This window comes from Dasypus novemcinctus, chromosome 6 (assembly GCF_030445035.2).
Source record: "Dasypus novemcinctus isolate mDasNov1 chromosome 6, mDasNov1.1.hap2, whole genome shotgun sequence".
Classification (NCBI taxonomy): Eukaryota; Metazoa; Chordata; class Mammalia; order Cingulata; family Dasypodidae; genus Dasypus; species Dasypus novemcinctus.
Window position 1 is genome coordinate 51,888,882 of NC_080678.1, and position 13,894 is coordinate 51,902,775.

The window sequence follows — 13,894 nt, forward strand, 5'->3', positions numbered from 1 at the left end:
CCTGGAATATTCTCTGCTCATTATCAACATGGCTCTCAGTCATGTCTTTCCTGTCTGTGAATGGATGTCACTTAACCAGAAGTCCTTCTCTGAGCACAGAATATATAACCTGGCAGTTTCCTTCACTTATCTTTTTACTCTGTTTTATTGTTCTTCATAGCACTTACTGGTAGCAGAATGCTCTGGGTTCTGGGCTTCTAGGCTCTTGGCTGTGTTGCATAAAAGAATTTAAGGACATGCCATATGGTAGTCAAGGGAGTAAAGAGTTTATTAAGAAACAAGAAAACAAGAAATAAGTACACAACTTGAAACATGGCTTGTGGGGATGTGACCAGCCCCAAGTTGGGCCTTTTTAAAGTCTTTCCTTCTCCCCTTTCCTAATGCTGGGGAGGGTCCCTGGCTGCTTGCTGTTCTGATCGTTGGTCTCACCTGTTAGCACTCAGGGGGTCAATGGGGAGGCCTGTTATTTGGAGGTATTCATGGCTTGAAAGAGTTCCAAATTGGACTTGGTTGTCAGGGTCTCTTCCCAGTTTTCCTGGCTTTGTTTGCCATAGCAGGCAGGTTGCAGGCAGGGTCTCACAGCCTTGTTCTCTGCTGGGTCCCAGCTATTTTCCCTTTCCCTTTACCAACCTGCCTCAAGTCCCCCCCTCAAAGAGTTTACAGTCTAATTCTTAGCCATCTCATATGTTATATAGTTATTTGCTCATGGTGTGTCTTCTCCCATTAGTGTATAAGATTCAGAGGAAAAGGGGCTTTGTTTGGTTGGCTGCTATATCCCCAGTGTCTTAATAATTACTGGCACTTAGTAGGTGCTCAGTAAAATTTTTGTTCAATGAAATGTTTAATAAATAACATGCATATACTAAAACTACTCCATTTCTTCCTTTCTGTTTTCATCAAAACTTTAATAATAATGAAAATAATACTATGAATTACAGACTTGCTTTGTGTCAGGCAAAATGCTAAGCGGTTTAGATGGAGTAAACTATTTTCATTTCTAGAGCAGGAACAACATGTGCTAGGCATAGAGTGCGCCAGAACTACAGGACAACCTGGGGCAGAGCGGAGGCAGCCCCCTAAGCGCCCGGGTTGGTGTGGCGTGGGGCAGCCAGGCTCGCCCCTCTCCCACGACTCTGCAGGGTCCCTGCCCGCCTAGCTTGGGGCCACTAGAATTTAGCTCCTGCCCCGCAGGGAGGCTGAGGCGGAGCTCACGGCGCATGCTCCATCCAGGCCGCTGGAAGCGCGGAAGCGGCTGCACTCAGCGGGGGCGGAGTCCCCTGACACTTCCCTACCGCCCGCTGCTCTGATTGGCGGCTGCAGTAGCCTGGGCGGGTCCACGCCTAAAGGCGTGGGGGGCTCGTCACCCCCTCCAAGGCTTGACTCTGCTCTCCGACCCTGCTGCTGCCACTGCAGCTTTGTACAGCGGCCGAGTAGGTCGGCTCCGAGGTGAGTGCGCCCCGGCCTCGCCTGCAGGCGCGGAGGCGGCGTGGGAGGCCGCGCCCCGCCGCCGGGGGACCTCCTGGGGGCGCGCGTGGTCCCAGGGTGCTCACCCTCCGCGCACCTGAGCCTCCGCTGGCCGCGGGACCCTCCGCTGTAGGACCCCGAGCGTCCTGCCTGGCGTCCCCAGCACCCAGAAGGCGAGGCTCTGCAGTTGCCCGCCCTTCTTCGCGCGGTCTTGGTTTCCCTGTGCAGCCCGAGCCCCCAGAATGGGGCGCGCCAGGATCCCTCATTTCCAGCTGCTCTTCGTTCTCCTTCTTCCTTCTTGCTATTAGGTCCCGCAGATACGCTGCTGACCTCTCCAACTGTTAGCCAAGGCGTGATTCAGAGCAGACTTTAGCCTCAGTCCTGGTTACAATCCTGGCGATACTGCTGTTTCATCAGGTGGCACTTTACTCCCGGCTCTTAACTGGGTAAACCTCAGTTTGCTGAAAAATAGGTTTAACGGTACTGCATAGATTTGGTGGAATAATTGACATAATGCGTTGGAAGCGCTGCCTGCGGTGGTGGTTCTGCGTAGCAGGAGTTTAAATGGGAGCCATAATAATTCAGTATGATTATGATTATTATAAAGATAAACAACAAACTGCTGTTGGCCGTTTTCTTTAGCCACTCCCACCCCATTTTTCAGAACCTGTATTGTCCATCTAACGGTGCATAAAGTTCCGTCACACACTGGCTCTGCCCTCTGGGGCTGCGGTAAAATGATAGCAGGCATGCACTTAATAGGATTGTTACAATATAGAAGGAATTGGGTAAAGATGTTGAGAGCCCAGAAAAAGACAGAGTGGAGCCTGTGGGTGAAAGAATCCAAACTTACCTGGAGGAGGCTTCTTTCTCGTTGCTTGACTAATAGACTAATATGTGGAGAAATGTGCTCAGTAGTGTGTTGGAAGACAAAATGAACTTGGTGATATTTCCAGTTTAGTAGTTTCAGCTGTTGAAATGTTGTAGAGAAGTGGGGTGTGCGCGGTATTGAAAGTCAGGACACAAGAACTCTGAGAAGGAAGTTGGTTTATTTCGACCAGGCGGACTCGGTGGACTCTTGTCCTAAAAATAACCGAGCCCCAAATAGCATTTTTCAGTCTCTTTTATATAGAGGAAATAGGATTAGGGAGACAAACGGTGAGTGTATGCAAACAGACTTTTTGTTAGTTTCTTCAGTGTTTTATCTGAGTATCAGATAGGTTATTTCCTCCAGGTAAGTTTGATTTAACACATATTCCCCACATTCCAAGCCAGCTTGGATTTAGCATATCTTCCACCTTCCGTCTGGATGCAACCTTGAATACACATTCAGTCTTACACTCTTTCTGAACATTCAAAGACTGTAGGGCCTATATTACTTATTTGGACTTTTAGGGACTAGGTACACTTGGAAACAATTTTGAATTTATGTACAGGTTATATCATATTCCCCCACTTTGAGGCCAAACTTAAGTTATTAAGCTTCGGCATCACTATTGTCTGAGTCCCTCTGGACTGGCTGGTATGTATATAGAGCCATGAGATGGGCAGCTCTCTGCCTTTTTACTACACTATTTATTAGGGTGCTCATTCTGTTTGTGATGAAAGGGAGGAGGCAAGGAAGGATGGTGCATGCTCCTATGAAGAAGGCAACTATCCCCAGTAGAAGCTTGGAATTGTTTACTATTGATTGCCAGCTTCCAAAGGGATTATTTAAATTCCAACCATTCCAGGTTTGCACTGGGACATGAGCAATTTTTACCATTTTGCTTGTAATTTCATCAATAACCTTTCCAGTATTATCTAATTCAGGCAGCAGTTAGAGAGATTGAATTTTCCACAAACTCCCCTTCAGCTGCCAAGAGATAGTCTAGGGCAAGATGGTTTTGATAGATAGCATTTCTGAATTTAGTTTGCTGTTGGGCTAGTAAGTTTAGTGCATGGGCAGTTTCATTAGTTATTATTTCTACCACAGCTTGTAGGTGGATGATTCGGTTTAGCATATAGATAGGGGTTCGATAACCCCACATGCCATCCTCTGCCCAAGTTGCTGCTGGTACATAGTATTGGATTATATGCTCAGGGGGCCATTCTTCACCTCCCCAGGTAGTGACAGCTTTTTTTTCTCTTATGTTTTGATATACTGGCTGGCTTAGCTCTTTCCCTTCTGTTAAGGGAATGAGGAAGAAGGAGGGTTTTATTGTACCAAGCATACAAGTTCCACACCAGTTTCTCAGAAGTTCTCGGAACGCAACCTTCCCACAAATCCAGTACAAACCATTTGGGGCGGTAAAGGGGCCCTTTGCGGTGGAGTTCCACACTGTGATTAATTTGGGGAAAGTATGATTTATAGAATGAGGTCAGATTCGTTCCATGTTCCCCAAGGCTCTGTTGTATTTGTGGTATAATTTTGGAATTTTCCCCCTGTACATGTTAGGTTTCTAACAGCTATGGAGGAGCTTAGGCAGGCCCTTGAAGCACAATATTTTCCTATGACAGAAGTTTTCAAGGGCCACATACTATCTCGGGGGACAGCCGGAAGGTCAGTTGCATTATATGGTTGGCTGTAATTGTATTCACTGGTTTCCCATGGCCATTGGTCTCCCATATTAGTACCTCCACGTACGTAGCACAAGGAGACATTTAAGGCTGCTCCTACTACTTCAGCCAGGCTTATAAAGAGGTTTCTTGCTGCTTGTGGGATGGAAAAGGGCTTTTCCATTTTTTCATAGAAGGAGTGGAACACAGAATGGGCCTTACTTGTGAGTGGGTATTCCCGATACCCAACCCAGATGTAGGCTCCTGGGTCTATTCCTTTACCATCAATGCAGAGGCCTATTTGGACTTCCTGAGTCTGCCAGGATTCAGGTTTAAGGATGGTGAGGTTTAAAGGGTTACATTGACCACGTGGACAGTTAACCGGGGCCAAACCCTTGGTGAGGATAGCTGTTTGTTTAGCTATGTCTGTGTTCCAGGTGGCCCAGGTGACACAAGACCAGTAGGGGCAGTAGCATGCACCTATATATTTGCACCAAAAGCCCCCCCCCCCTTTGGGCTGCACTTTTTATTTCTGGAGCGCACATGTACTTATTGTTATGAGTATATGTCTGCTCCCAGCTGAGCCCTCCATAATCTGTGTTCCGTGGTATCCTGGAGTCTAAAGCTTGACATGCGTCAAATGGAAGGGACATTCTTTGGTTTTGGCTAGTGACTGGGGTGGAGGAAAGTAGATCCCCATTTTGATCAAGCACTCTTATTTCCCATTTACAGGAGACTGTTGGGGGTCTAGGGTCATAGCAGGTTATTTGGCCAGGTGCGTTACAGACACTATAGGAGATTCCCTGAAACTGACAGATGGTTATCTGGCCCTTGCAGGTGTAATGACTATGATATATTAATGTGGTGTTGACATGGGCCCCTGTACGCACCTTTTGAATACATGGCTCACACTCTGTGGCATCGACTTGGGACCAGGGGAGGCTTAGGGCTAGAAGTAGGAAAAATAACCAAAGGGGCATTGTAACGGATTAAACCGGATTCCTAATTTTCAGCTGTGTGTAGACCAATCAGCCTCCAGGGTGTGATTGGAGCAGAGCTCGGTGTTCTGTCCTCAACCTTCAGCCGTGCGTGGACCAGTCAGCTTCCGGGGTGTGACTGGAGCAGGGCTTGGTGTTCCCCTTTTTTGCAAGATGAGTTTGGTTGAGCTGTGGGTATCTGGAATACAGGTCCAGGACTCTGGGGCAGCTCGCTTGACTCAGCTATGGTGTATCCACGAGGTGATTTCAGCTACTTTAACTGCAGTGGGGGTGGATAAAATGACAAGATAGGGTCCTCGCCATCGAGGGTTTAGTGGAGCTGACTTCCAGTCCTTGACTCAAACTGCATCTCCAGGCTTGTACGGGTGTACAGAGCTGCTTAAGCTTATAGGGGCCCTTTCTTGGACCCAGTGATGCAGGTTATGTAGGGTTTTTCCTAAGCTGATCATTTGCTGAGCTTTTGACAAGTTTCCTCTTTCTCTGAAATCCCCTTCTATATTTCTGATTAAGGGAGGAGGCCTCCCAAAGAGGATTTCATAAGGGGTTAGGCTTAGTTTTCGGCTTGGGCTGGCTCAAATTTGTAGGAGAGTACTTGGAAGTACCTGCACCCATGTTAGCCCAGTTTCTTGGCAAATCTTGGCAATATAAGTCTTTATTGTACCGTTCATTCACTCTACCTTTCCTGAGCTCTGAGGATGGTAAGCGGTGTGCAGTTTCCATTGGATGTGCAGTGCCTTTGCAATCTTTTGAGTGATTTTGGAGATGAAGGCAGGTCCATTGTCAGAGCCAATTGAGAGCAGTAGCCTATAGCAAGGAATGATTTCCCTGAGGAGAACCTTAGCTACTTCTTCAGCTTTTTCTGTTCCAGTGGGAAAGGCTTCCACCCAGCGAGAAAACATGCAACCAAGGACTAGGAGATATTTATAGCCTCCAGATCGTGGCATTTCAGTGAAATCAACTACTAGATCTTCAAGAGGCATACCACCAATTCTCTGGACCCCTGGGGCTGTTGTGGGCCCCTGGCGAGGGTTATTCTTTGCACATGTCACACACCATTGGCATACAGCCTGGGAGATAGTGACTAGTCTTGGGATGTAGAAGAATCTTTCTAACACTTCCTTAAGATGGTTTTTTCCCAAGGGTGTGTTCTCAAGGTAGTCTTGAACTACAGTTGCTGATAATATTTGTGACACAACTATTCTGTGATCAGGCAATGTCCACCATCCATTTTCTTCTTGTGTCCCGCCCTCTGAGAGTATCCACTCTCTCTCAGCTTGAGTATATTGAGGCTCTCGGTGACTTAAAGGCTGCGGGGTGAGAGCAGGCATTGTATACTGGAGGTTCTGATAATTAAGAGGTTGAGAAATGAGAGCGGATTTCAGATAGGGATCCCTCCCGTGCCACTCTTTTTGCTTCAGCGTCTACCATCTAATTTCCCTGGGTAATGAGGCTGTGGCTTGTCCCTTACAGTGCATTACAGCTACTTTGGCAGGCTCCCAAACTGCTTCTAGTAGCTCCAGATCTGTGTGCCATATTTAATGCTCTTCCCTCCCAAGTTAATGAGTCCCTTTTGTTTATATAAGGCTCCATGCGCGTGCAGGGTAAGAAAGGTGTATTTGGAGTCTGTGTAGATGTTAACTTTGGCTCCAGCTGCAAGTTGCAGGGTTCGGGTGAGGGCAATGAGTTCAGCTTTCTGTGCTGATGTGTTATCTGGGAGGCGATGCACCTCTGCTGTGGTTTCAGATGTTACTACAGCGTATCCTGCTCGCCAATTGCTGCCCTGCATAAAGCTACTCCCATCTATGAAGAACTCCATGTCAGGGTTTGCCAGTGGCTGGTCTTGGAGATCTGGCCGGCTGGAATATACTTCTTGCAATGTTTCCAGGCAGTTATGGGCTGGAACCCCTGGCTCCACGGATAGCAGGGTAGCTGGATTTAGGATTTTTACAAGTTCCAACTGGGTGGATGGATTTTCACATAATAGGGTTTGATATTTAACCAGGCGGCTGTTAGTAAGCCAATGTGTTCCTTTGGCTTCTAAGATTGTGATTACTGCATGTGGAATCCGGACAATTATAGGCTGCCCAAGAGTTAATTTTATAGCTTCTACTGTAAGCATGGCTGCAGCTGCTATGGCTTGCAAACATGAGGGCCATCCCTGGGCTACAGTGTCCAGTTATTTGGATAGATATGCTACAGGTCTTTGCCAGGAACCGAGGTATTGAGTGAGTATTCCTACTGCGATGCTTTGGCGGTTGTGAACATAGAGGTAGAACGGCTTAGTGAGGTCTGGAAGTCCCAGGCTCGGTGCTTCCATTAGAGCTTGTTTGAGAGCAGTGAAAGCATTTTTCTGTGGGCTTTCCCAGAGCAGGGGATCATGATCTCCCCCCTTTGTGGCTTCATATAAAGGGCACATGAAGACCCCAAAATTGGGTATCCAATTGTGGCAGAATCCAGCTGCCTCAAGGAACTCTCGCAGCTTCCGGCATGTGTTGAGCTCAGGGAGACTACAGATCACTTTCTTTCTTTCAAGTCCAATTTACGGTGCCCCAGTGTTATTTTATAACCTAGATATTTGACCTGAGGTAGGCAGATCTGGGCTTTTTTCTTAGACACCCAATAGCCCTTTTGCTGCAGATGCTTTAAAAGAGCATGGGTTCCACCAGCGCAGTCTCGATAGGTGGGACTCCCGAGAATGAGGTCATCTACATATTGGAGAAGAAAACAGTTATGGCTTTCTGCTTTAAAGGATTTGAGATCACTGGCCAGGGCTTGTCCAAAAATAGTGGGTGCATTTTTAAATCCCTGAGGCAATTGCGTCCATGTCAGCTGCTGCCTTTCACCTGAGTTTGGATTTTCCCATGTAAAGGCAAAAATCGGCGCCTCCGGGGTGCTACCCGAATGCAGAAGAAGGCATCCTTAAGATCTAGGCATGAAAAGTAGATTGCCGATGAGGGTATTAAGCTGAGAAGAGTATAAGGATTAGAAACCACAGAATGAAGGGTTATTACTGCCGAATTAACTGCTCGTAAATCCTGGACTGGATGGTAATCCCCATCAGCCTTTTTAACTGGGAAGAGTGGGATGTTCCACGGAGACTGGCATGGCTTCAATATGCCCTCATTCAGCAATCTCTGAATATGTAGCTGGATCCTTTCTTGCGCTTCACGTGGAACTGGATACTGCCTTATGCTTACTGGACTGGCTGTGGGCTTTATTTCAATAATAATTGGAGGAATGTCATGTGCCATCCCCATTGGGGTACCCTCTGCCCATACTTCAGGCACATCTTCAAAGGGGAGCTGCATGGCCATGGATTGGCCAGTCTCGCTGAGGCAAAACAGTCTCCATTCCTCCTGCAGAGGAAGGGTTGGCTCAACTTTCGGAGGGTCTTGTGGCCCCAGTGTCAGTGTGGATTGCCCTGTGGCATTAAAGGTAATTTCAGCCTGTATTTTAGACAGCAGGTCTTGACCCAGGAGGAGGACTAGGCACTCTGGAAGATAAAGGAATTTGTGAGTGACCTCCTTTCCCACAGTGTTGCAAGTCCTGGCTTCAAGGAAGGGCCATTGGGTACTTTTGCCAGTTGCCCCTACGATAGTTGCTTGTCTTTGATAGAGGCCCAACTGGCTTGGTCATTACAGAGTATTGAGTCCCAGTGTCAACCATCATATGTATGGTGCGGCCCCCAATTTGGACTCCGACCATAGGCTCTGTGGGGCCGAGAGAATAGGAGCCCAGTCTGTCCTAATAATCTTTATCAGAGTCCTGCATTCCTGCCAGCCCAATGATCTGATCTGGAGGTTTTTTCCTTGAACATTTACGGGCCCAGCGTTTGGGTTGTGATGCCCCACTGGCTTTTCTGGCTAATGTTTTGGCTGCAGAGGCTGGGTCAAGTGGCCAGCTGGGACACTCACTTCCAATGCCCATCCTCTTTGCAGTATGCACACTGATTTCACCCTAGACATGGGCCTTTCCCTCTCCTTGGGGCTGGGGCTTGCCAGGTTACCTTCCTTAACACAAGAATGGATTTTTCCACAATTGCCACTGCCAGAAGATCTGCCTTTTTTTCATTTTTGTATTTTCTTCCCTTCTTGTTTCTATATCATGGTTGACATAGACCTTAGTAGCTACTTCCATGAGCTGAGAGATGTTCATTCCAGCAAACCCATCCAATTTCTGCAGCTTTTTTCAGATGTCAGTCTGTGATTGGGCAACAAATGCTGCATTGACCATTCTTTGGCTCTCAGGAGCATCTGGGTTAAAGGGCGTGTGTACACGAAACGCTTCACACATTCTCTCATAGATTGAGCAGGACTCTCATCCCAAGCCTGTAGAATTTGACTGGTCTTTGCCATATTCACTGCCTTGCGGCTCCCCGCCTTGAATCCTTCAACTAAGGCCCTAAGGAACATTTCTAGTTGGTTGAGCCCGATAGCGCTAATTGGATCCCACAGGGGCTCCTCCTCTGGGAACTGCAAGCGGGTGTATTGATCACTGTCCCAACGTTCCCTCGTTCCCTCAGGTGGGTGCTCTCTAAGCCAGGTTAGCGCTCCCTGCGTGACACGCATTCTCTCCTCAAAGTTCAATAAAGTCATTATAAGTTGTTTACAATCAGCCCAGGTGGGTTTGTGGGTCTGTATGATGGATGGACTGGAAAAGGTCTGTCATGGCCTGAGGCTTCTCCAAGAATGGAGGGGTGTGGCTTTTCCAGTTAAAAAGATCCATTGTTGTAAAGGGCTGATAGATGAATGTCCGGTTTCCCCCCTGAACCTGGCCAAATGCATCGTAAAAGATTGGGGTCCGGGCTTCATGGAGAGGTAGCTGGAAGGCAGCCTTTCTCTCTGCTCCCTCTGCCCCCGGGGCTCCCTGTGGTTTGAGTTGCTACCTCTCAGCTTCTCCTTCCAGACTGATGGGCAGTACAGCAGCGTTGCCAGGGGCAACTGGCTGTAAAAGCAGCTGGTCTGCATTTTCCCTTGCGGAAGGTGTCAAAGACAGACCGCTGCAGAGATACAAGCTGCTGTGGGGATGGCATAGGGCTCTCAGGTGCAGATGGTGATAAAAGCAACTGTGGGGATGGTATAGGTGCCCTCTCTGATGGTGATAAAAGCAGCGGCGGGGACAGTGTGGGCGTCACACTTCCCCGCATGGATGACTACAGCAGGGCACTGCTTAGGGAGACTACCTCATTTTCATTCCTTAGTACTGCTGGGGCGGGAGTCATCACATAAGGCGACGGAAATTCATGTTCCTATGGCCCTTCTAAAATGGGTGGATCAGCACTGGATTTGGGGCACACTTTCTGTGGATCCTTTGCACGGTGATTGTTTGGTCTGGTCCCTGGGATGGCACTCCTCGGTTTCTGAATTAAGCAAATTCTAGCTTCCTTAGTCATGCACTTCCCTAACCAAGGTGGGTTTTGGCTCACAGTGTTTTCCCAAGTCTCAATGTAAGGGAATTGGTCTGGATGCCCTGGATTTCCAGTTACTGCATCGTGGACTTTACGGATGATCTGGAGATCCAAAGTGCCCTCCTGGGGCCAGCCCATGCTGAAAGTTGGCCATTCTAATTCACAAAGCATCCTAAGCTTTCCTGGCTGAAACCTTATGCTGTACACATCTTCACGGAATGCATGGGGCAAGTTTTTCAGCATACAACCTAATGGGGTTTTACTGTGTGTGTTTCCCATTTCCATCCTGTGCCAATGGTGCACAACAGTCACTCAAGCCTTACGCTTCATCCGTCTCCGGCTGCGTCCCTTGCAGGAGCTTTCAGTGCTTCTTAACCTTAGCGGATCGGTATAAGCCCGTGATACGGAAGAGGGTCCCTTTGCAGGGACCCCCCAGACTGCCCTTGATCGTATGATGTCACCATGGAATCACGGATCAGGACTCCGCATTCACCCCACAGAAGTGATTTTCTGCGTCTCACTCAAGTCGCCACAAGCACACGCACACAACCACCCCTCTTTCCTTTCCTCAGACCTGGGGAGGAGGCGGCTTCCTCCTGTATTCTCAGGAGTACTAGGGCCTCCCCTTTGAGATATGATCAGGCTCCCTCCTAATTTTAGAATTAGGTTTTTCCTGTACTGTGCCCCCAGGGGCCTTACAGTCTGACATGCGGAGCTCCTTGCTTCATTCTCAGGGTCTCTCAAACCTTCTGGTGCCCCTGGCTCATCCAGGAGGACTCCAGCAAAGACCACAACCTCTTTCTGGACTCAAATGGGGTGTCCAGGGGTGCCCAGGGCTGGGTTTCACCCGGGCCCTCCTGGCCTCCCTGGAGACATCCGGGAGGGGCAAACAACTGCTGCCACCTCTGACTTTCTCAGCGCAGTCCCTTCGTGGTCACCAGAAGTGTAGAGAAATCGGGTGTGCACGGTATTGAAGGCCAGGACACGAGAACTCCAAGAAGGAAGTTGGTTTATTTTGACCAGCTGGACTCTGCAGACTCTTGTCCTAATAAAAAACCGAGCCCCGAATAGCATTTTTCGGTCTCTTTTATACAGAGGAAATAGGATTAGGGAGACAAACGGTGATTGTATGCAAACAGACTTTTTTGTTAGTTTCTTCAGTGTTTTATCTGAGTATCAGATAGATTATTTCCTCCAGGGTAAATCTGATTTAACACATATTCCCCACATTCCAACCCAGTTTGGATTTAGCATATCTTCCACATTCCATCTGGATGCAACCTTGAATACACATTCAGTCTTAAATCCTTTCTGAACATTCAAAGACTGCAGGGCCTATATTACTTATTTGGACTTTTAGGGACTAGGTACACTTGGAAACAATTTTGAATTTATGCACAGGCTGTATCAAGTCTAGTGGAAATCTCTCTCTTGACGGCTGGTTCAACTTCAGTTCAGCCAATAAATGGGAAGCAGCTACTGCCAGGTGGTTCATTATTTTTGAATTCTGTCTATAACTTTTCATTATTCCTTTCCAGGCTACTCCTTATTCCCTAGTGATAAAGGAATTTTGAAAAATTTGTATTTATGATAACAAGTAGCCTGGGTGTGTACAGCATTTCCCAACCACCATAATCTAAAGTCTAAGTACAAGTACAAGGAACAAGCTTGCTATGCCAGTGCAGGTTTAAGACATGTTTCCTTCTGTGTAGAGGATCACCAGTGCTCAGATAAATAACTTCTTGGGGAATTTCTTTTTTTTTTTTTTTGGTGCTGGAGAGGGGATTGTACCTGAGATGTGGTATGTGGGAAGCCAGCACTCACCTCCTGAGCTACATTGGCTCCCCTGAGTTACTTTTTCATTTGTTTGCTTGTTTGTTTGTTTCTAGGAGGCACTGGTAACCAAACCTGGGTCTTCCCATGTGGGAAGCAGGCACTCAACCGCTTGAGCCACATCCGCTCCCTCAAGTCACTTTTTATATCCTGTCCTGAGAACCAGTTTCTTAAAATTTAACAGCATAATTAAAGACTTGTAGAATATTCAGTTTAAGCACAGGTCTTTTTTTTTTTTTTTTAAGGCTTATTGAGGCATAATCGACATATAATTGCAGGACATAATGCATAATGGAAATGTATAATTTTATAAATTTTGACATACACATGAACTTGTGAATCAGCAGTACAATCAAGATGATGAACATCTATCCCTCACCCCCTCATATTTTCTCAAGCTCAATGGTAATCTTCCCCTCCGACCCCTCCTCTCCTGAGGCAACCATTGACCTGCTTCCTGTCCAAGTGAGATAATACAGTATGTGTTCTTTTTTGTCTCACTTGTTTCACTCAGCATAATTATTTTGGTATGCATTCATGTCTTTTTTATCGATAAATAATATTCCATTATATGAATAGACCACAGTTTGTGTGTCCATTCTCTATTGATGGGCATTTGGATTTTACCAGTTTTGGGGTATAACACACAAAGCTGCTATGAACATTTTTATTCAAGTCTTTGGGTATACATTCATGCATCTTTTTAAGTGAGTAAATTTATTAAAAAAAAAAAAAAAGGACAGGACTGTAGTCCCAGTTTTGCCACCAACCCCCTGAGCATGCTTGGGAGAGTCTTTACTCCGCCTTTAACACCCACAAGGTCTTGCTACACTGTGGTTTTGAGTCATAGCCAGAGACTAGATGTTTTTGTTGGGGGTTGGAGGGACTCAGGAGGAGACAGGGCTGTCCTTCCCCTTCTGTTTCTCTTGCAGGCTCTCTCTTCTTTCATTTCAGTTTCTTCCTGGGGTGACGCATTTGAATCCTGCCCCATCGCTCTAGTAAAATAGTGGGAGACAAGAGCTAGTATTGTCCCAACATAAGTGGAAGGGAAGTGGTGGGAAGCGTTCTCACTCTGTCCTCTTCTGAGCCCTCCTGTTATTTTTTTCAGGAACGAGTTTGATTTTGTGGTCACATATTAATGGGGGTGGGGTGGGGTAGTGTGCGGGTCCTGGGATGGTGGAGTTAGAGGTGGAGTTGTTCCTAGTACAGTGTATATGTATTTTTGGCTTCACTATCTGGCCTTAGAAATTTGTTTCATATTTGCCAAGGGTACCTGTGGGTGCCTTTTCAGAACTTGTTACGGGAGCACAGATCTGCTAATGTAATATCATGTAGTAAAGTTTCAGCAATTAATAATGGACTGTTTTATACAGAATGAAAATGTGGTTCTTTGGGTTGGTGCTCTCGATCTTCGGGACTGTGCAATGCCAGCAGCCCAGAGGGAAGCTGACAACTGTGGATCCTGAAGCATTTATGAATGTGGTAGGTTTCTCAGAATCATCTGCTTTTTTTTTTTCATTTTTTTCACTTTTTTCTTATCTTTTTTTTTAAAAGATACATAGATCACACAAAATATTACATTAAAAAATACAACAGGTTCCCATATACCCCACTCCCCATACGCCCCACTCCTCCCACATCAACAGCTTCTTTC

General features: G+C 46.9%; 1 protein-coding gene across 1 annotated transcript in view; it reads left to right on the top strand.

Moving 5' to 3' along the window:
• The first annotated feature begins 1,230 nt into the window (after positions 1–1,230).
• LOC101445787 (lysosomal acid lipase/cholesteryl ester hydrolase) overlaps positions 1,231–13,894 on the top strand; it is a 50,026-nt gene continuing 37,362 nt past the window's right edge. The window contains exons 1-2 of the mRNA XM_004461424.3: positions 1,231–1,446; positions 13,614–13,722. Of these exons, the coding sequence (XP_004461481.1) occupies positions 13,615–13,722 (108 nt within the window). The 5' untranslated portion in view covers positions 1,231–1,446; position 13,614. The remainder of the gene's footprint in view (positions 1,447–13,613; positions 13,723–13,894) is intronic.